The 20,429-nt window shown below is 47.0% G+C and overlaps 1 protein-coding gene across 1 annotated transcript; it reads right to left on the bottom strand.

Annotated features, from left to right (window-relative positions):
- Positions 1-9,422: 9,422 nt before the first annotated feature.
- GPR45 (G protein-coupled receptor 45) lies at positions 9,423-10,541 on the bottom strand. The gene has a single exon (XM_040992731.1). The coding sequence runs from the start codon at positions 10,539-10,541 to the stop codon at positions 9,423-9,425; it is 1,119 nt and encodes a 372-aa protein (XP_040848665.1).
- Between the last annotated feature and the right edge of the window lie 9,888 nt (positions 10,542-20,429).

Below are 20,429 nucleotides of genomic sequence, written 5' to 3'. Positions count from 1 at the left end.
TTTAGTACATTACTGCTACATCAGTTGAAGGAGTCCATTGCATCTGCTTAATACGTTTCTCCATGAGGCAAAGGAATGATTCAAGAAAATCAGATGCTACAGTTGAGTGCGTTCCTCCACAGTTGATGATTTGGAACCTAATTCCTCAATGTGGCTGTGTAGGGAGGTGTTTGGATCATGAAGGTGAAGCTCTGACCTTCCTGTATGAGTTCTTGCTCCCTGGAGAACGAAGCAGCCACCACAGAATCCAGCTATCGGAAGAAGACTGCTGGAGCACAGCCACCAGCAGAAGCCAGGCAGAGGCTGGTGCCGGCTCTTGGAATTCCACTTCTGGCTTCCAGAACAGCGAGTCACAATGAGTTAGCACAGGTTCCGGTGCTCTGTCCTAGCAGGAGGAAACAGACTACTCCAGCAACAAACCAGGCCAGGGAATGAGGAGTTGTGTAGACAGAAGGCTCATGTGAACACAGAGCAAAAATTAGAGATCCTTGTGATAAAAAAAAACAAACATGGTTCCTCATCTCTCAAGAATGGTGCTAGAAATAGGCAGAACTGGAGAGAAACCTAGTGGTTCCCACAGCCACCTCTACAAGTCCAAAGGGGATGCATTCCCTGGCAAGGGAAATACATTTGGTAGAAATTAAGACTGGCACTTTTCTCAAGAGATCCATGACATCTCAGAGACAATCTGGAGGCTTGGGGAGAAAGTGCCTGCTGGTGCAGACCACAAGGCACCCTGCTTCTGCTCCTTCTTTGAAAGCAAAGAAAGCGTTCCCTTTGTCCTGATGCAAACGGCTCAATCTTGTCTTCCAAGGTGAGCTGAGTGCCACCCCCCTTCCTAGTGCGATAAAAACATTCAAAGGCTTAGGGACACCACCTCTGGTAAATGCCAGGGATTTCAAGGGTGGATGGGAGAGATGCACACACCCCTGGACTGTGCATGTGAGCAGCAGGGCTTTCCTGTAGAAAACCTTCCAGAAATGAAGACTGGAAAAGTGGGCAAGCAGCAGCAGCAGCATTGGAACACGAAGATTCCAGGGCAAGTGATATAACCTGTTAAAGGGACCTGGGGGGTGGGGTGGTCATAAGGAGCCGATCCTAACAGCCCAGGAGGCTGAGCCTGCAGAACAGTGCATCCAAGTTCATGAACACAGAAGGGAAAGTCCTGGTGTCACTTCAGCATTTCCAATACAGACCAGCTCTTTTTTTTTTTAAAAAGATTTATTTTTTTATTTTTTATTGGAAAGGCGGATATACAGAGAGGAGAGACAGAGAGGAAGATCTGTCTGATGATTCAATCCCCAAGTGAGCGCAACGGCCAATGCTATGCCGATCTGAAGCCAGGATCCAGGAACTTCTTCTGGGTCTCCCACACAGGTGCAGGGTCTCAAAACCTTGGGCCATCCTTGACTGCTTTCCCAGGCCACAAGCAGGGAGCTGGATGGGAAGTGGAACTGCCGGGATTAGAACTGGCAATATGGGATTTTGGGCACATTCAAGGTGAGGACTTTAGCCACTAGGCCACCATGCCAGGCCCATAACATCCTTTCATTCTTACAGGATCTGAATGCAAACCTTCCAGTGGAGCTGGTCATGCCCTCTCTTACCTTGAGTCATTAAGTTGCCACCCTGAGTCCCATCCACATTCAGTGTTGGCAATCCTGTCCTTGGACAACCAATGTCCACCATTCATTTATTTTTTTAATTGTATTTTATTTATTTGAAAGAATTACACAGAGAGAAGGAGATACACACAGAGAGGTCTTCTATCTGCTGGTTTACTCCTGAAATGACTACAAAGGCCAGGACTGGACTGGGCAGAAATCAGGAGCCAGGAGTTTTTCAGATCTCCAAAGTGGGTGCAGTAACCCAAGCACTTGGACCATTGTCTGCTGCTTTCTCAGTTAGCAGCGAGCTGGATTGGAAGTGGAGCAGCTGGGACCTGAACCAGCGCCCATAAGGGATGGCAGAGTTGCAAGCAGCAACCTAACCTACTATACTACAATGCCAGCCCCCATGCTCCCTCTTTTAACATAATCAAGTTCTTGGGCAAATTTAGCTCTGTGTTTGTGTGTTGTGTTAAATAGAGATTTCTGTTCTTGGCAGAGTTCTTTCTTTGCTGACTGCAAAATGTTCAGCTTACTTTTTTTTTTGTCTCCCATCATTTGTTCATTGTGGCAATGATCTCTTCTTATAAACATACATGCAGTAGCTTCTCTCTCTCTGAGCATGGGTCCCTATGTGCTGGAGGATAGGAATAAGAGATATGCAGTGGAGACACTCATTTTACCCGAGTAATGGCTCGTTGATAATATATAGATTTAGTGTTTTAAATTTTGGATGTATGCTAGGGATCCCCTCTGTCTCTCAGCCAACTGCGAGTTGGCCCAATCCTTTTCTCCTTCTTTGATAGGAAAATCATAGGTCAGCATGTGACCACCCATCTGAGGACTTTACCTTCTCGGTCTCCTTTGCAGCTAAGTGTGGTCACGTGACCCCACTGTTGAGCATGGAAGATTGAGAGTGTGTGGGGCATCTTATTGTCCATTTTCCACTGTAATCTTTCTCCACCCCGTGAGCTCGAACATGAAAGCGCTGGAAATTCAGACTATTGTTAGGGTGAGAATAAGACTGGATAGAAAGAACTTGAGCCCTGATCAACCACACAGAACAAAGTGCCCATCTAGCCTCCCTGTACTTTCAATGAGGCAAACAAGATTTGTCCTTACTCTGGGTAGAAGTCATCTTTGTGTTGGTTCACTGTGTGGCCTCGGCCTTTTACCCAGCCTACCCGGCTCCCTCATGTGTCCTTCTGTCCTCACTTGAGCTACACACAGTCTGTCGCCCTCAGAAAGGTGAGTGTGCACTGGAGGCTGGGTGTTTACAGGCACAGGCCAGCGGGGATGGCTATGCTTCCATCCCAACCCCGTGTCAGCCCTGGGGGACCAGCACACAGCCAGGGAGAGACTGAAGTTGGGATAAGCAGATGCAGGTGAGAGGCCACTGAGCAGGATTTGGTTCTTTGTCATCACAGCTATGCTCGTGGCCTTAGCGGAGGTTGTAGACGTGTCGAATGGACCCTGAAGTGTTAGACATTGCGAGGATATAGACATGGCTTGTGTGACTGTGATGTCATAAATACATGTTTAGTCACTGCTGCTGGTTCCTGATACACAGTTCTTACAATCTGGGAGTTTTCCGAGTGATAGGAGGGCCTTGTCTGCTGAGGAGAGACTGATGGCTGGAGTCCTCTGGCACCTTCAGGAAGGGGACCCCAAGAGATTCCCAACCTCTGGGAGAGAGGGAAGAGCTGAAGGTTTCAGTTGATCTCAGTAACCAAAGGCCTACTCAACCACACCTGCATGATGAAGTATCTAAGATAAAACCTCCAGAGGGGAAGGCCTGGATGGGTTGAACACACCGGGTGTGTGAAAGGGGGCGTTCCCAGAGCGGGCGCGGGAGCCCCTTGCCCCTCCCTAGATCTTGCCCGGTAGATCTCTTTCATTCACATTCTTCAAGAGCCTGGAAAATAAAAGGTCAGTAGTGCATGGTTTCCCTACGTCCTGGGAGCAATTTTAGAAAATTAATCAAACCTAAAGAGGGAGAGCTGAAAAAAAAATTACAATCTACAGCTTGTTGGTCAGACTTATCTGCTACAGACCGGCAGGAATTGTCTCGGGGGCTGTGCGCTCAACCTCCGTGCCATGACGCTACCTCCACGTGGACGCTGGCAGAATTAGATTGAATCAGAAGATGTACAACAGAATTGCTTGCTTTGTTTTTTCCTTGTTTTGTTTTTTTTTCCTCGGAAAAACTGAACAGCTGTTTCTAAAGCAAAGCTTTGCTCAAAAAAGGCAGTGCTTGGCACCTAAGCAGGTAGGCAGTGTACCCATCACAGTCACTGTCTGTGCCTTCAGTGCCCGCCTGTAAAAACATTTCATTTATCCTTCAGGGCAGCTTCGAATAGCTTCATCATCTCAAAGACAAGGAAGGTAGGACAGAGACTCTTTGAGTTGCCTGACGTCGTAGCCAAAAAGAAGCAGTTCTGATGTTTGGAATCTTTGCTTCCAGGGCTCACATTCCACTGTCCCAAACAGGGCAAGGGTTCGGAGGGCAGGAGCTGCGGAGTGCATCACCAGGGATACTGAGCAATATTGGAAACCTTGCAGGTAGAAGGGCTTGGGCCCACAAAAGAAGTTACTGGGAAATATGTGCAGGTAAAATACAGCCAGGGTTCAGGAATGCAAACTGTGACTCGACCTGGGTTTTTCTTGTTCATCTTGGCTGTCAGAACAGTCTAAGAAACTTTTATTTGCTCCGTAAAGACCCAGGTCCAAGAGGGAAAGGTGATAGATTTGTAGGGTGACTGTCAAAATTAGGGTGACTGTGTGAGGATGTACAGTGAGCCCTGCTTATCTACGGGGTTCTGGATCTGTGGTTCCAACCAACCAGGAATGAGAAATATTATGAAAAAGCATCCTGTGCAGGGCTAGCTTGCGATGCAGGCATCCGTGTCTGAGCACAGGTTCGGCTGCCAGCTGTTCGGCTTTCCGTCCAGTTCCCTGCTGAGCAACCTAGAAAGCGAGCAGACGATGTTCTAAATTCTTGGATTCCTAATATCCACATGGTAGGTCTTGATGGAGTTCCTGAGTTCGGCTTTCTTTTTAAGCTTAATAAAAGTGATCATTTTCTTAAATCCAATGCATTCACTGCGTATTAGCACCTCTAATGTTTATTATTTCCGCCAACTGCAGCATTAGCCAAGTAAACCAAAATAAGCATTAAACAATGTTTATCGGAACTTCAGATTTAGAGAGATTAAGACAAAGAATGATCCTTCATCCACTGGTTCACTCCCCAAGGAGCCGCAATGACTGGGGCTGAGCCGCTCCGAAGCCAGGAGTTTCTTTCAGGTTTCCCATGTGGGTACAGGATCCCAGGCCTTGGGGCCATCCTTGACTGCTTTCCCAGGCTGAAGGGGAAATGGAGTGGCTGGATATGAACCAGTGCCCATATGGGATCCGGTGCATGCAAAGTGAGGACTTTAGCAACTAGGCTACTGCACCAGGCCCCATTATTTTTAAGGACTTAATTTTCAAATTTCAGCACAGATAGTATTGTATGTTTCATTTAGTAGGTGACTAAAAAAAAGTGTGTAGAAATGAATAGTTTCAAATTGAGTAAATATATTATGCCATGTCATCAACCCACCAAATCAAAACCAATTATCAAGCTGAATAAGTTACAAAGAAATAAAAATTCTAGCTTGTATGGAAATGTACAGTGTTTTCAAAACTCTTTAACAGCTAAGATCCATTCATACAACTCTCCAAAGCATAGAGCTGGAAGATGAGTTTCACGGAGCATAATTGTAATTGACTTCTGCTTTCTTTTTTTTATTTAAGTTTTTTTTTTTTAATTTTTATTGGAAAGGCGGATATACAGAGAGCAGAGACAGAGAGGAAGATCTTCCGTCCGATGATTCACACCGATCCGAAGCCAGGAGCCTCTTCCGGGTCTCCCACGCGGGTGCAGGTTCCCAAAGCCTTGGGCCGTCCTCGACTGCTTTCCCGGGCCACAGGCAGGGAGCTGGAAGGGAAGTGGGGCTGCCGGGATTAGAACCGGCGCCCATATGGGATCCCGGGCGTGCAAGGCGAGGACCTTAACCACTTGCGCCACCGCGCCGGGCTCGACTTCTGCTTTCTTTAGCTTGACTCAGCCAGGCAATTGTGGTCAGGTGAGGAGTAAGCCAGCAGATGGATGATCTTTCTGTCTTTCACTCCTTCCTTTCCAAATAAATAAATGAGACTTTTAGATGGCTCAAGTGTTGTAACACCTGCACCCCTGTGGGGGAGCCAGAAGAGTCTCCTGGCTCTGTGACTGTTTGGGGAGGGAACCAGCAGATGAAGTGATCTCTCTAGCTCTACCTGCCTCTGTCTGTAACATGCTTTTCCCAAAAATTATATATACATATATATATACATATTTTAAAAGATTCATTTTATTTTTATTGGAAAGTCAGATATACAGAGAGGAGGAGAGACAGAGGGAAGATCTTCCATCCGATGATTCACTCTCAAGTGAGCGCAACGACTGGTGCTATGCCCATCTGAAGTCAGGATCCAGAAACCTCTTCCGGGTCTTCCACATGGGTGCAGAGTCCCAAGGCCCTGGGCCGTTCTCGACTGCTTTCCCAGGCCACAAGCAGGGAGCTGGATGGAAAGCAGAGCAGCCAGGACTAGAAGCGGCACCCATGTAGGATCCTGGCTGATTCAAGGCGAGGACTTTAGCCACTAGGCCATGCTGCCAGGCCCAAAAATAAAATATATTTTTAAGGCCAATGAATAAATAAACCTTTCAAAAAGTGGATCTGTGCTAAACGTGTGCAAATTTGCTTTCTTATCATCATCTGAACGATACGACATAGCAACTGTTGATGCAAACTTTACATGTGTTAGGAATCATATGAGTAATACAGAGATGACTTAAAGTAGACAGGAGGTATGTCTGGAAGTTCTGTGCAGATCCTGTGTCATGTCACACAAGAGACTTGAGTGTCTGGATTTGGGGGACTTCATGGGGATTTAGGATCCTGTGGACCTGACTGTACTTATGTCTTCTCTTCCGATTTAAGCTCTCCCTTGCTTTGGGAGTCAGTTATTAACACATGAGCAGGACTTTGTCTCTTGCACAAACCCTACAGAAATAATCCAGGTGTGAGGCTCAAGGTCTGAGTGAGTCCCAGTGGGAAGAAAAGCAGATGAAACAGAACCTCAGAGAAGGATACCAAAACCTGGTCTGCACTCGAAGCGGGATGTCCGGGTTGGCAATTTCTGCAAGGTCAGAGACAACTGGGAAGGTGGAGACCTGCTAGTCCCGGGAACCCAAAGGGGCTGAACTCACTCAGCAGGGCTGTGGGGGCAAACGGGGTGAAGAGAAGAAAGGCTCAAGCCCTTGGCTGTCACTGCAACACTTTTTAGTCTTTTCAGCTTCAGAGGGAACTTCCAGGATGCAGACTTCTGAACTTGTTTTTATCAAAGGGGATTGCTACAGACAGAACGTTGGCGTTCTGTCAAGACTCATTCATTCCAACCCAACACCCAGAGTGACAGTGTGAAGATGGTGGTTTTCAAGACAGGGCTGGATATACAGGTCAAGTTCAACTTGCATTCTCCTTTTCCTTCCTGATTCACTCTGAATTTGGAAGCTAAAAGCCAAAATAAATCCTCCTCTCCGATAGACGATGGTCGTGAAAAAAAAAAAAAAAAAACGGACCCAGACGTATGCTGAAAGAGCAGTAATACTTTACTTAAAATATGTACAAAATTATTACTTTGAAACACGTTACTGTCCAACACTCATCATATGACACCGATTCATGCAGAGTTTAGTACTTTCATTCATTCAGTTTTGTGATTCTCTTTTGCTCAAGTTTCCTGAAGAAAAATTTCCTAAATGCCCACCTAACAGGAGGTGTTCATGGGCTTGGTCTCCTTGGGGGACACCATGGGACCCTGCAACCAACCCCGCCTCATGGGTGCTGAAGGCAAATCCAGGCTTTGTTGGGGGCACACTGAACACAAAATCAACAGGACCATCTCCAATCAATCTCATAGCAATTGCCTCTCTCTCTCTCTCTCTCTCTCTCTCTCTCTCTCTCTCTCTCTCCAAACGTGGGCATACAAAGAGGGTGGCATTGGTGAGAACAAGTGCCAATGATATTCTGGACAGACTCTCCTCCAGGCTTAGGTTCATATGAATTACGCTGTTCCCCTCACTGCATTTCCTTGGCTCCGTCATCACTCCCATGGGAAGACGGGGTGAGGGTGGGGAGCTGTCCTCGTCATACACCCTGAAAGGCAGTCGGAAAGGAACCCACACGGGAGCTTCTGTGCTCTTGGACAGAGTAACCATTATCCTGAGATAAATGGGGCAACTTTTGGGCGGGGCCAAGGCTTTGCTCATCACTGTCTCCCCTACAGTGCCTCACATCCAGTAGGCACTTAATAGATGCTCATTACATGGGACAACATACGAATGCGGGGACTCCTGTGAACATGGGTAGAAAACACCCGTTTTAGAATCAGAGTGCTTGAGGGATGGTAAGGACATCGGCGATCCAGACCTGCTTTTTTTGCTTGGCAGATGAAGAAGTTGAAGCCCAGAGAAGTGAGGTGCAACAAGGTCACACCAATGGTTGCTGCCACAGTCAGACCTGGAATCAGATTTCCTGACTCTGTACTGAAATTACCCACTCTGTCCGGATTAGCAAAGAGAGCTCAGAGGACTCAAGGTGATGTCCTGAGCTCAGAGAAGTCACTTCCCAACTTGGAAGTTCCTGATGACTGAGTAGCCACGGGCACAGAGGCCAAGTGTAGGGCACAAGCAGGGAATTCTTCTCTAAGTATTTGCACTTGCCAGCCTGGTCCAGGACAGGTGCACAGATGGCAGCAACAGGTCTGAATGAGGTAGGAGGAACACAGAGGGGGGCCCCCTGCAGCAGCACACGAGGTGGAGTGGATCTGGTACCTCACATAGACTCTGGAGCCCCCAGGTGTGCAGAGGAAATGTGTAAACAAAGGCAGTGATGGAGAGCTCCTGACACCAAAGCAAGTCACTACAGATGCTCATTGGATGAATTCCTCAAGCACACTGGAAATGCATGAGGTGAAGACATGGGGAGCATTGGATGTGATGGGCTAGGCCAGGTGTAAGGCTGGGACTAAGGGCATGCACAACACATGGGTGGGCTTCTCAATTTAAACTGAGCTGCTCTGAATTTCTTCTGAGCTCCAAACCTCTGAGATCTCCCACATGCCACACTGGGGATCTCTAGAGTCCAGGGACTTGCTCTACTTGCCTGTGGGATTTTGGTTTCTTTGTAGAAAGGATGATTTGATGTGATCAGCAATGTACCACTGACCAACACGAAGAAGCTTGCCGATTCCTCACACATCACAAAACTAAATAACTTTGAAGAACACAAGCATCAAAGGATGCTGACCATCCATGAGACAGCACCTGCTAGGAGTTTTCCCATCAGAAGGATGGCACCGTGGGGTTTCTCTAGCAGATACCAAGGGTAGCATTGTGCTCTTTAACCAGACCTTCCTCCTGCCCCATCTCCAGCCAGCTTTCCTCACCTCTTCTCTAGCTCTCTGCCCCCCACTTCTGCACTCCCTTACTCCATGCCCATTTGGCCTCAACCACTTTTGTAATGCCTGCCCAACCCCGCAGGGCTCCCAATTCACCTTGCTGAGTTTTGTGGTTTGGGAGCACTGTTCCTCTGTTAACCGATGAGTCCTTTTGTGCTTAAATGGTCACCACACAATGCACGTGTTGACTCAAGTACCAGGAAGGACTGACAAACTCCTTGCTAGATGTTGGGCTGGCTGGCCCTCCTCTGCCCCTTGAGCCTTGGGCTAAACAGCAGACTGGTTTTCATTGCACACATAGACTGTGCTTGGCTGAATTCTCCTTCGAATCCGCTCAGGCACTTTGGGAAGGATTTGGAAGGTCTGGGGCAACAACTCTATGCAGGCCTCACGGAATTTTTTGATTCTCCAGCAGTAGACAATGGGGTTGAAGACAGACTTGAGGTAACTGAGCCACAGGATGCAGGTACTGGTGCTGTAAAAGGAGGAGCTGTAGTAAAACCTCCGGCTGAACACAGACAAGAGGCTGTAGATGGAATGGGGCAGCCAGCAGAGCGAGAAGCCCACGAAGAGGATGAGGATGGTGGTGAAGGCCTTGGTTTTGAAGCTCAAGTCCAGGCTGATCTGTTGTTGCCGCTGTAGCCGCCTGAGGCCAGCCCTGGTGAGGTGCCTAAGATCCAGGGTGTCAGACTGGTTGTGCACGCGCACGGCGTTCTTCCGGACCGTGTTGAGGATGCACAGGTAAGAGCAGAGCATGACCCCAAAGGGCACAAAGAACACGGTTACTACCAGCGTCACCACATAGGCACGGTCTACAGAGAGCTCGGTATAGCCCAGCACACACTGTGGGGCCCGTGCGGGCACCTCCACAAATGTCTGCCCCGAGAGGGAGGGCACAGAGATGCAGAAGGACAGCACCCAGGAGACTGCGATGATCACCTTGGCTCTGCGGGGATTCAGCTTGTCCTGGCGCTGCACAATGATGAGAAAGCGGTCCACGCTGATGATGAGTAGGATGGCCACACCCTCCAGGACAAAAAACCAGTAGAGCATGGCTGACAGGCGGCAAAAGTGGTCCCCAAAGTGCCAGCGCACGGTCACGAGGGTGATGGCAGTGAAAGGCATGCAGCATAAGGACAGCATGATGTCGGAGAAGGCCAGGGTGGCCAGCAGCAGGTTGATGGCGGAGCGCATGGCTGGCCTCTGATACACTATGACACAGACCACGGTGTTGCCTAGGAAACCGACTATGATCATCAGCAGCATTGTTATTGCCAGGGATATCCTGAGTGGAGCAGGTAGGGGCGCAGTCCCAGGGTCCGACCCATTGCTGGCATTGAGCAGCAAGTATTCGTAAGTCTCGAGGGTCGTGCTGTTACAGGCCATTGTGGACAGACTCTCCGAGGTGGGCAGAGCTGGCTGCAAGGGAGCCGCTCAGCGCTTGGGCAGCTGCCGTTTTCTATCAGCCAGCTGCATCTTCGCCCTTCACATCTGGGGGTCTCCAGGGTGCTGGAAAGATCTGGAGAAGGGTCTTCGTTTGGCAGCACTAGCTGGGACCTGTGGCTCATCAATCACATCTGCCTCACCTCTGGTGCAACGCAGCTTCCTATTTCAACACAGAACCTGGAGCAAGAGAAGAGAGTCTTTTGAGATATGTCACACAGAGCACATCTGTACATTTTACAAGTACCAGCAGATCTTCCTGTTTGTAGGCTTCACATCTGTACATTCAACCAACTATTCAGAAAAACAAATAATCTTTCATGAATAGGTACAGCATTTTTTTTTTCTTGTCATCCCCTAAACAAAACAGAAAATAACTATTTAAGTGGCTCCTACAGTGCCGTAGATGTTACAAGCACCCTAGAGACGGCACAAAGTGTATGGGAAACTATGAACAGGTGCTATGCAAACACTGCCATTTTATGTAAGGGCCTGGAGCATCTGCAGACTTTGGTGACGGTGGAGGCTCTTGGAAGCAATCATCAGGCATTCTTAAGGGGATTTTCACTGCCAAACTCCAGAATGGAGTATCTCTTATTTACTCTTTGTGACATAGCTATGTTTTCACAAATCTTATTATGGTCTTGTCCAACAGTGAAGAAACCTAACTGGCTCCACTTGGGGGATCTGAGAATTTAAAGGCTTATCATCAGCCTGTATGTGATAAGCATTTATGTCAGAACTTGAGTTTCAAGCAGCTGGAAGACTGAAACTTGGGATCAGTCTATTTTATTAGAATGCCAGTCCCATAGAAGCAAGAGTCTTTGTGTGAGTCTCTGCTGTATCCCCAGACCTGTGACAGGGGCTGGCACATCTAGCTCCTTGCTTGTGGCTTAGGAAAGCAGTAGAGAATGGCTCAAAGCCTTAAGACCCTGAACCTAAATGGGAGACCTGAAAGATGCTTCTAGCTTTGGACTTGCTCAACTCTGGCCATTGCGGTCATTTGGGGAATGAACCAGTGGATGGAAGATGTTTTCCTGTGTCTGCTTCTCTCTGTAAACCTTCCTTCTCAGTAAAAATAAGTAAATCTTAAAAAAATATATATACCACAAAGCCACAACCACCCTAAGGGCATAAGTATGTATCCTCCCTAAAGTTTTCTCCTCTCTCTCTCTTTTTATTTGAAAGATTTACAGAGAAAGGGGGGGGGGGGAGAGAGAGAGAGAGAGAGAGAGAGAGAGAGAGAGAGATTTTCCATCCACCTGTTCACTGCCCAAATGGCTGAGCCAAAGCTGAGCTGATCTGAAGCCAGGAGCCAGGAGTTTCCTCCAGATCTCCCATGTGGGTGCAGGGTTCCAAGGAGTTGGGTCATCCTCCACTACTTTCCTAGGCCACAAGTAGGGAGTTAGAACGTAAGTGGAGCAACTGGGATACAAACTGGTGCCCATATGGGATACTGGCACCACAGGGAGGAGTACTGGTCCATTGAGCCACCATGCCATCCTCAAAACCTATTTTGTTAAATTAATCTAAATTTTGAAGTTAAACATGTGCTGTGTAACAGTTTATTTCATAGGTGATCTGTGACTTGTACAGCTCTATGTGTTTTTTTCTTTATGTATATTTTTATTATATTTTGACAATCTTTACATAGTTAATTAGGGCAAAAAATGTACAAGGGCTACAGGGAAGTGGGTAAGACCATCATTTCCATACCACTTCCTTCATGTATCTGAGGTAAAGGGGGATATAGAGGGAGATGCCCCACCCAGTTTCCCACCTACCCCAAGTCCCGGATGTGGGGCATGCTCTGAGATACTCGCTCAAAGTGGTTTCGATAATTCACCATTCATGGATCGCTACCAGTCTCTCCACTCCAAGCACAATGTGGTCATTGAAGAATCCACTGATTAACACAGTGCCTTATAGAGTCTCCAGCTCTATGTGTTTTTCTTGAGTTTGTTGTTGCCTTCGTTTTTTTCCCCTATCATCACATATCTTTGTCTGATTTTCTGGTTATGTTTTCTCTTTGAGAATGGTCTTCTTTTTCGAAGCGATTTTTCTACAGCCTTTGTCTCCTCTCCAGGTCTGCACTCTTTGGCATCTTCTTTCTACGTTTCCCTTTCTTTGCTAGACAACAGCATCTTGAAAAGATTTGTAAAGAGAGTTCAAGGAAGGTAAGCCTTCTGAGTCATTGTATCTTTGAAAAACATCTTCATTCTGCTTTCCCAGAGTCTGAAATTTTGACTGGCTATGAAATTAAGATAGAAAGGATGTTCCCTTTGAGGTTGGAAGTCATTGGCTCTCTTAGCTCTTGATGTTGTTGCTAGTAACAGGGTAAAATAAATTTTATTCTTTCATGGGTGGCAAGCTTTTCTCATGGAAAGTTGATATTCTCAATATGTACAAAATGCACCCGGGGTTGGGTTTCTTCCACTTATTGCATTGGGTAGTAAGTCAGTGGTTCCTCAAATTCAAAGCTATCTGTGGGTCAACCACAGAAAATTCTCTCATGCGTCTCAGTTTCCTCCCCTCCTATCTATGTGAGGGATGCAGAAGCTGATCAGACGCTGGACCTCATTTTGTGTGGCATATTTTCCTTCTTTTTCTTTTTTAAATCTGTCTCCTGTTTTAGTACTCATTTACTCTTTAGTGAGACTTGGTGTTTGATCGACTTGATTTCCAATTTCTGCAACATTGGAATTCTTATCGTCTGTGTCTTATATACAGACATTCTTGCATATTAGTGAATTCTGGTATTGCAACTCTGAGGTTATTAATCTTATTATTTTAGTTTCGCTTGCCTTTCTGAATTGGATCTTCTTCCTCTGAGGGGTGGGAAGCATCTGACCCAAAGGCCGTCGAAGGTCTGCAAATCACTGGGTCTGACTCTGCCAGGGTAACCACAGATGAGACCCAAAATTCAAAAAGTCTACAGCAAGCTAAATTTTTGAGTTGATGATTTTGTATGGCTTGCTAATGATGTTTTAAATATGTTATCTGCCCTTGGCAGAAAAAGTTTCCCCATTCCTGCTCTAGACTCAGCGTCTTGTTCTAAGTTTCTTCTCTCTTTAATGCTGATTCTTCTTCTATGACAAGTGGCGCCTGTATTTGGATGGTGGTTATGACCTGAGGCTGGGATAGACATCATGGGTCATTCTCCCCATGGATTCTCTTGCCGAGCTGTGTGATCATGACTGTTATTGTTCTTCAAGAGTCCTTCAGCTGGGCGCTTCCCAGTGCCAGAAAGGCCAATGTGGCTCACCTGGGATTCCACCACCTGCGCTATAAACTTCCACTGCCACTTACAGTGTGATCAGGGCATTTACTGAGGGTCCCTCAATGTTTTGTAAATGTCAACAGCCTAAACTTCATGTAAAATGAATCGTTTTACACACACACACACACACACACACACATATAATATATATAATCTTTATATATATATGAAAGATTTTATTTTATTTTTATTGGAAAGGCAGATAGACAGAGAGGAGAGACAGAGAGAAAGATCTTCCACCTGATGGTTCACTCCCCAGGTAGCCACAGAGGCTGGAGCTGAGCCAATCTGAAGCTAGGAGCCCGGAGGCTATTCTGGGTCTCCCGTGTGGGTGCAGGGTCCCAAGGCTTTGGGCCATCCTCAATTGCTTTCCCAGGCCACAAGCAGGGAGTTGGATGGGAAGCAGGGCCACTGGGATTATAACCTGCGCCCATATGGGATCCCGGCATACTCAAGCTGAGGACCTTAGCTGCCACACTATCACGTTGGGCCCTATATATTTTTAAAATACAGTTTGAGTGAGTCTGTCTTGGGCAGATGTTTCCTGCACCTTGACTTTGGTCTGTCTCTGTCCAGAAGTACTCAGGGGGCAGGCTCACCATGGCTGACAAGAAAACAAAAGGCTCACGCAGCGTGCCACGCAGTCGGTAGCTCTTAGGGAGCTGACTTTCCGACCATTACAAAACACTCAGACATGTACAGCCACATTTTAACTAGCAGTGTTAGAATTTTCCATAAGCGTTGTTACCTACATCTGTGCATCAGTTAAGATTTAATTTCACTCTGTTCATTCTTGTTCAACCAAACGGGGCGGGGGAATGTGACAGACTCTTTCTCCAACATCTTCAATATTGTTTCTGGGAACCAACTGGTGTTTGTTATACAGGATTTGCAATCCTTGCTCCCAAAGAGCAAATTGGTTCCAAGCTGCCAAACCTAAGAAATGAAGTCGATACAGGCAGATGGGAGAGCCAGGAATAGCTCTTCGCTGGGGCAACGGCTTCACTCTGTCATTACCTTCCACCTTGTCACCTGTCGTTCTGATACAAATTCTCATACAGATGGTCTCCTTCAATTGCAATAACTTTATTGGCAATGAAAAAACGTAGGCTAGAGCTGCCAAAAGCAATATATCAAGTGCTGTGTGTAGACACAGGTGCTGTGCCATGTGTTTTAGCTTCTGAGCGAGGCAATCTCAAAGGGATCCGAATATTTTGCTTCTCAACTCAAGCAAGACCCTTGGGGGAAGTTTTCAAACAGACCAGATTTGGGAAGCCTTTTATGAAGCAAGTTCTGATTGTCCATTCTTAGCAATGGCAAAAGTTTTACGTGCGCTTTGAGGGACCAGGCTGAGCCTATTATACAGCTTAGTGTTTTTGTTTTTTTAATGTTTTTAAAACTTATTTTGGAAGTCAAAGTTACGGAGAGAGGGAGAGTTAGAGATATCCTCCACCCAGTATTTCATTTCCCAAATGGCTGCAGCAGCTGGGGTTGAGAAAGGCCAAAGCCAAGGATCCTCATTTGGGTCTCCTACATGGGTGACCCAAGCACTTGGGCCATCTTCTGCTGCTTTTCTCAGGCCATAAGCAGGGAGCTGGAATAGAAGTGGAGCAGCTGGGACGCCAAGCCTAGCCTTATGGGATGTCCGCATTGCAGGCAGCATTACCTACACATGTCCAACCTCAGCTGAGAGGTTCTAAAGGCTGCTCCCTGGGCCTATAGCACCAACTTCACTGGGAAACGTGCTCGATGCAAAGTGTCAGAGCCATGCTAGACATAGCAGCAGCGCTGCTGGGAGCTGATGTGGGGCCCCGGAATCCTTGTCTTGCCAAGCCAACTGGGGACTGGACGTTCTCAGGTGTGGCAATGGCTAACCTAGCTTCTCTCCTCTGACCCTCCTGTGCATGCCTCTCTATAGATTAGGAAGGTGATGGGCACTTACTTACCTGGAAATCACAACCAGTCCTCCACCTCCATGTGTTTTCCATCTAAGAATCAACCAACTTTGGGGATAGTGGGAAATGAGGCAAGAAGACTAGGTAGGAACAGTCGAGTAGGAATGTTTTCTCACCATTTCTGCATGACCCCACATTGTAACGACATCCCCTTTCCCACCAGTTTGGTAGGCCATGCTCCCAAGGTGCATCTGCGGCACAGCAGTGACCAGGAAAGAGGAGATACCATGATGGCACTTTGAAGTGAACCTCCGTGTGGAGATCTCATGAAAGCCCCAGACAGCCTCGCACACACTTGACTTCCCTCAGGTAGGTGCCATCCTTTACCTCCTGAAAGGGATTGATAGTGTGGCTAGGGCTCCTTTCCCTCTTGGCTTCTGAGCCCTGCATATGGACCCGTCACTGGCCTCCTTTAAACCCTACTCCCCTAAATCCTTATTGACATCCCTGTGGCCCACTCACGGCAAGTATGTCTCTGTGGGAGGTTACCCGTGCTGACGTGTGAATGTATAGCCACTCTCTCACTTGGATACTGTTATGACACTGCCTTGAATTCTTATCTCTGCTGAGGCAATGACATGAAATAAAACTTGAGATTCATGGGGCTGGCGCTGTGGAGCAGCATGTTACGTTGCCACCTGCAGTGCCAGCGTTCCATATGGGTGCCGTTTTAAGTCCTGGGTGCTCCTCTCTGATCTAGCCCCGTCTCCACTAATGGCCTGGAAAGATCAGCAGAAGGTGGCTTGAATGTTTGGACCCCTGCCACCTAAATGGGAGACTCAGAGATGCTCCAGGCTTGACTTCAGCCAGGTCCAGCCCTACCTGCTGCAGCTATGAAGAGAGAGATTAGTGGATGGGAGAATTCTGTCTTTCTTCCTCTGTAACTCTGCCTTTCAAATAAATAAATACATACACAAAACTTAAAAATTGAGATACTGGGCCTGGCATAGTAGACTAGTGGTTAAAGTCCTCTCTTTTCAAGCACCAGGAACTCATATGGGTGCTAGTTTGTGCCCAGGTGGCCCTGTTTCCCATCCAGCTACCTGCTTGTGGCCTAGGAAAGCAGCCAAGGACAGCACAAGGCCTTGAGAACCTGTTCTTGTGGGGGAGACCTGGAAGAAGCTCCTGGCTTCAGACCAGTTCAGCTCTGGCTGTTGAGTCCACTATGGGGATTGAACCAGGGGATGAATGATCTTTTTTTCTGTCTCTCCCCCTCTCTGTGTATCTGACTTTGCAATTTTAAAGAGTGAATAAATCATTTTTTTTTAAATGAGATACTTATGTTCATAACAGACTGAAAACTTTGGAGGAAGAGCCCAGCACAGTAGCCTGGTGGCTAAATCCTCACCTTGCATGCAGCAGGATCCCATGTGGGCACCAGTTCATGTCCAAGGTGCTCCACTTCCTATCCAGCTCCCTGCCTGTGGCCTCAGAAAGTAGTAGAGGATGACCCAAAACTTTGGAACCCTACACCTGCATGGTAAACCCAAAAGGATGTCCTGACTCCTGGCTTCAGATCAGCTCAACTCAGCTCCAGCTGCTGTGGCCATTGGGGTGTGAGCCAGCGGACAGAAGATCTTTCTGTCTCTCCTTTCTGTAAATCTGACCTTCCACTAAACATAAATAAATCTTTAAAGAAAAAATAGAAAACATTGGGAGAAATAAAGACTTTCAGATCTTTTTCCCCCTTGTCATTATGTCCTGAACAATAGCGTATAGCAGCTGGTTACCCAGCATTTCCATCAGGTTAGGGATGCGAATTCATTTAGGGATGATGTCAAGTCCACAGGAGGATGTGTATTGTTTCTATGCAGATACTATATGATCTGCAGATACTGGTACATGCTGCTGGTCCTGGAACAATTCCTCATGGCTGCCAATGGATGAGTGGGGTAGGGCCAGGTGCCTGACTCCAGGGGCATGACCCTAACCTTTAGCGAGGCCATTTTAGTGACAATTCTCCATCAACAATTTTCTATTATCAGTGAGTCAGCATGCGGAAGCAGCAACAACCACACCTTTTAGCGGCAAAGACAGGAGCAAGGGAAGCTGAGCAAGGGCTGTGTGTCGGGGTTGGGCACTGAGCATTCTGGGCAGGCTCTGAAACACACGTCCGACTTGCCCTCCGTGTAGCAGATGGAGAAATTGTTGCATCTGCTTCCTTCCCTAGCAAATATACATAAGTATACTTGTTCCCTCAATTTAGAAGTCTGCTGGCTTTGCAGTTTCTAGGACTTAACGCTACATCCACAGGAGTCATAGAGAGGCAGGGGGACTTGCTTGCCACCCTGTTTGCTCAATCTGGGGTGTTCTCTTTCCCCCTTTGAATCAAGACACAGACAATCCGCTGCTGTGAGGGCCGAGACCATCAAGTCCTTGGACACACAGGTGACCAGTTCAGACTCATGGAGGGGAGGAGACTGCTTCCAACAGCCAGCTTGAATGTTTAGAGAGACCCGGTGTCTAAAGCTGATGGAGGTTTTGCTCTGCTCAAGGAAACTGCATTAATATTTAGCATTTAAATACAATTTTATGGTATACAATGTGCCCCAAAAGCAGGTTGTTCTTTATTCTCACAGCTGCCTGGTAATACCTAGTTGTCTTTTGTCTACCCAAGACCTCCTTCACTGCCCTGACAGGCACTACAAGCCAAACATGTTGAAGTCCTTTCAGTAAAGGGGTCTAGTCCTTGCCTAGAACCTACCCAATCCTCTTGTGTACTGTTAAACCGTTTCCAGATGACTGGTGCTAGTTAATAGAATGAAAACACTGCAGGCAGAGGTGTTGCATTGTTTGGGGTATGATGACAAGAGTCTGTAGGAGTTTAGCACAGATGCAATTTTCTCATAAATTCAAAATAATTATTTATTTGAAAGGCAGATAGATGGAGAGGGGAAAAGGAGAAAGAGAAAGAAAATAGGTAAGTGCACTGGCAAACCGGTAGAGTTAATACAAAGTTGGCATTAACCAGGCCCAGTATGCCCACTGGCTATTGGCTACCTTTCTCCCATCAGTGTAACACCTGCCTAGGTGCAAGGCAACCTGGGCAGATGCCTACAGCTGAGGAATCTCTCTCTCTCTCTCTCTCTCTCTCTCTCTCTCTCTCTTTCTTGTGTTTGCTCCCCTCCCCACTCTTCGTAGCCATGCCCACTACCAGTTGTACTTTATTACAACCCACAAGCCTTTACTCACCCTTGGCTCCTGTGTGGTGTTGCACGTTCTTTAGGTTTTGACCTGTAAAATTCTCAACACTGTAATACGTACAGGGTACAGTCAGTACTCTGCCTCTTCACCCCCTTCTCCTTGCCAGCCCCTGGTGTCCACTGCTCTTTCTACTGTTCGATTTGCATTTTCCAATCTGGTTTCTGGTTGGAGTCATGTAGTATGTGGCGTTATCAAAAAGGCTTCTTTTGATGCAGGCAAGGAGGTAGCAGAGTAAGAAGAGCTGAGGGTTGCCTGCAGCACCCTTCAGTCCCAGCTGTATGGCAGCCCTGCCTACGCTGCCCCAAAGCCCTCCCCACTACTGCCCACTTTAACGCACTGCTGCAAGCCTCCTTTCATACACTACCAACTCTATGCAGTGAAATACACAACTTGTATGGTTTAACCTCTTAGAACCAGCCTTGATCACTGTAACATCGCTATAATAAAATTACCAACATTCCCACTCCCATCACATATATAATGCCATGACACTGCTCAGGTTTCCAAGACAGGATAAGGAAATGGGCAGTGCAAAGTCCTGACCCAAACTCCATTCTCTTTGGATATTTAACTATGCCCTCCCCAGACACCATATGCCCTCAGGTCATATCAAAGGACAGCTCTTCATCTTCATCTTGTCAAGTGAAGTTCTCTCCTGAGCTTGCCTGCACTCATTGCTGAGCGTTCATCTTGCTTGGCGTATACAGAAGTCTTGCTTTGCTGATCTCAGTCTGCTTCTGCACCCTGAATTCCTTCTTGCCATAGAGAAAAGAACCTGGAAACAGCCCACCCACAACACTCTCTTTCATGTTTTCTCATGGCTTAATAGCTTGATATTGCTTAATAATACTCATCTTCTGGATGGGCCACAGCTCTCAGTTCACTTACTGAAGCACATTGCTATCGAGTGTGAATGGTTGTGTGCTACTGAAGTTCTAATCCTGAAGGTGATGGTGAGATGCAGGGCCTCTGGGAGGTGACTGTGTCATGGAGGAAGAGCTCTTGTGAATGGGACTAAACACCCTTTAAAGGAGGCCCTAACTGGCCCCTTTTCTCTGCCATCACGTACATACACGTATGCAGTTCCCTGTATGAACCTGGAAGCTGCTCCTCACAGACACCGAATCTGCCAGTAGCTTAACCTTGGACTTTCCAGACTCCAGAACTTCAAGAAATAAATATCTGTTGTCTATAAGCCACCCAGTGTATGGTATTTTGTTGGAGTAGCTTGAATAGACTAAGACAATAGCTTGATCATTACCAAGTGTAGAAAATTGTAAACAAAGCTTCCAAAAGCTTCCATGTTTAGTTTTTGTGTGGACATAAAATTTTAACATGGATCCTTTCTTTGCTGTATCATGAAGCCATCACCAAATTCAAGGTATTCAGATT

This window comes from Ochotona curzoniae, unplaced genomic scaffold (genome assembly GCF_017591425.1).
Source record: "Ochotona curzoniae isolate NIBS_2020 unplaced genomic scaffold, NIBS_Ocur_1.0 contig_883, whole genome shotgun sequence".
Classification (NCBI taxonomy): domain Eukaryota; kingdom Metazoa; phylum Chordata; class Mammalia; order Lagomorpha; family Ochotonidae; genus Ochotona; species Ochotona curzoniae.
Note: the sequence above shows the minus strand (reverse complement) of the source record. Positions and strands in the feature narration are given on the sequence as shown.

What these genes read in the sequence shown, in the direction of transcription:
- GPR45 (XM_040992731.1), bottom strand. Translation starts at nt 10,541, where the DNA reads ATGGCCTGTAACAGCACGACCCTCGAGACTTACGAATACTTGCTGCTC.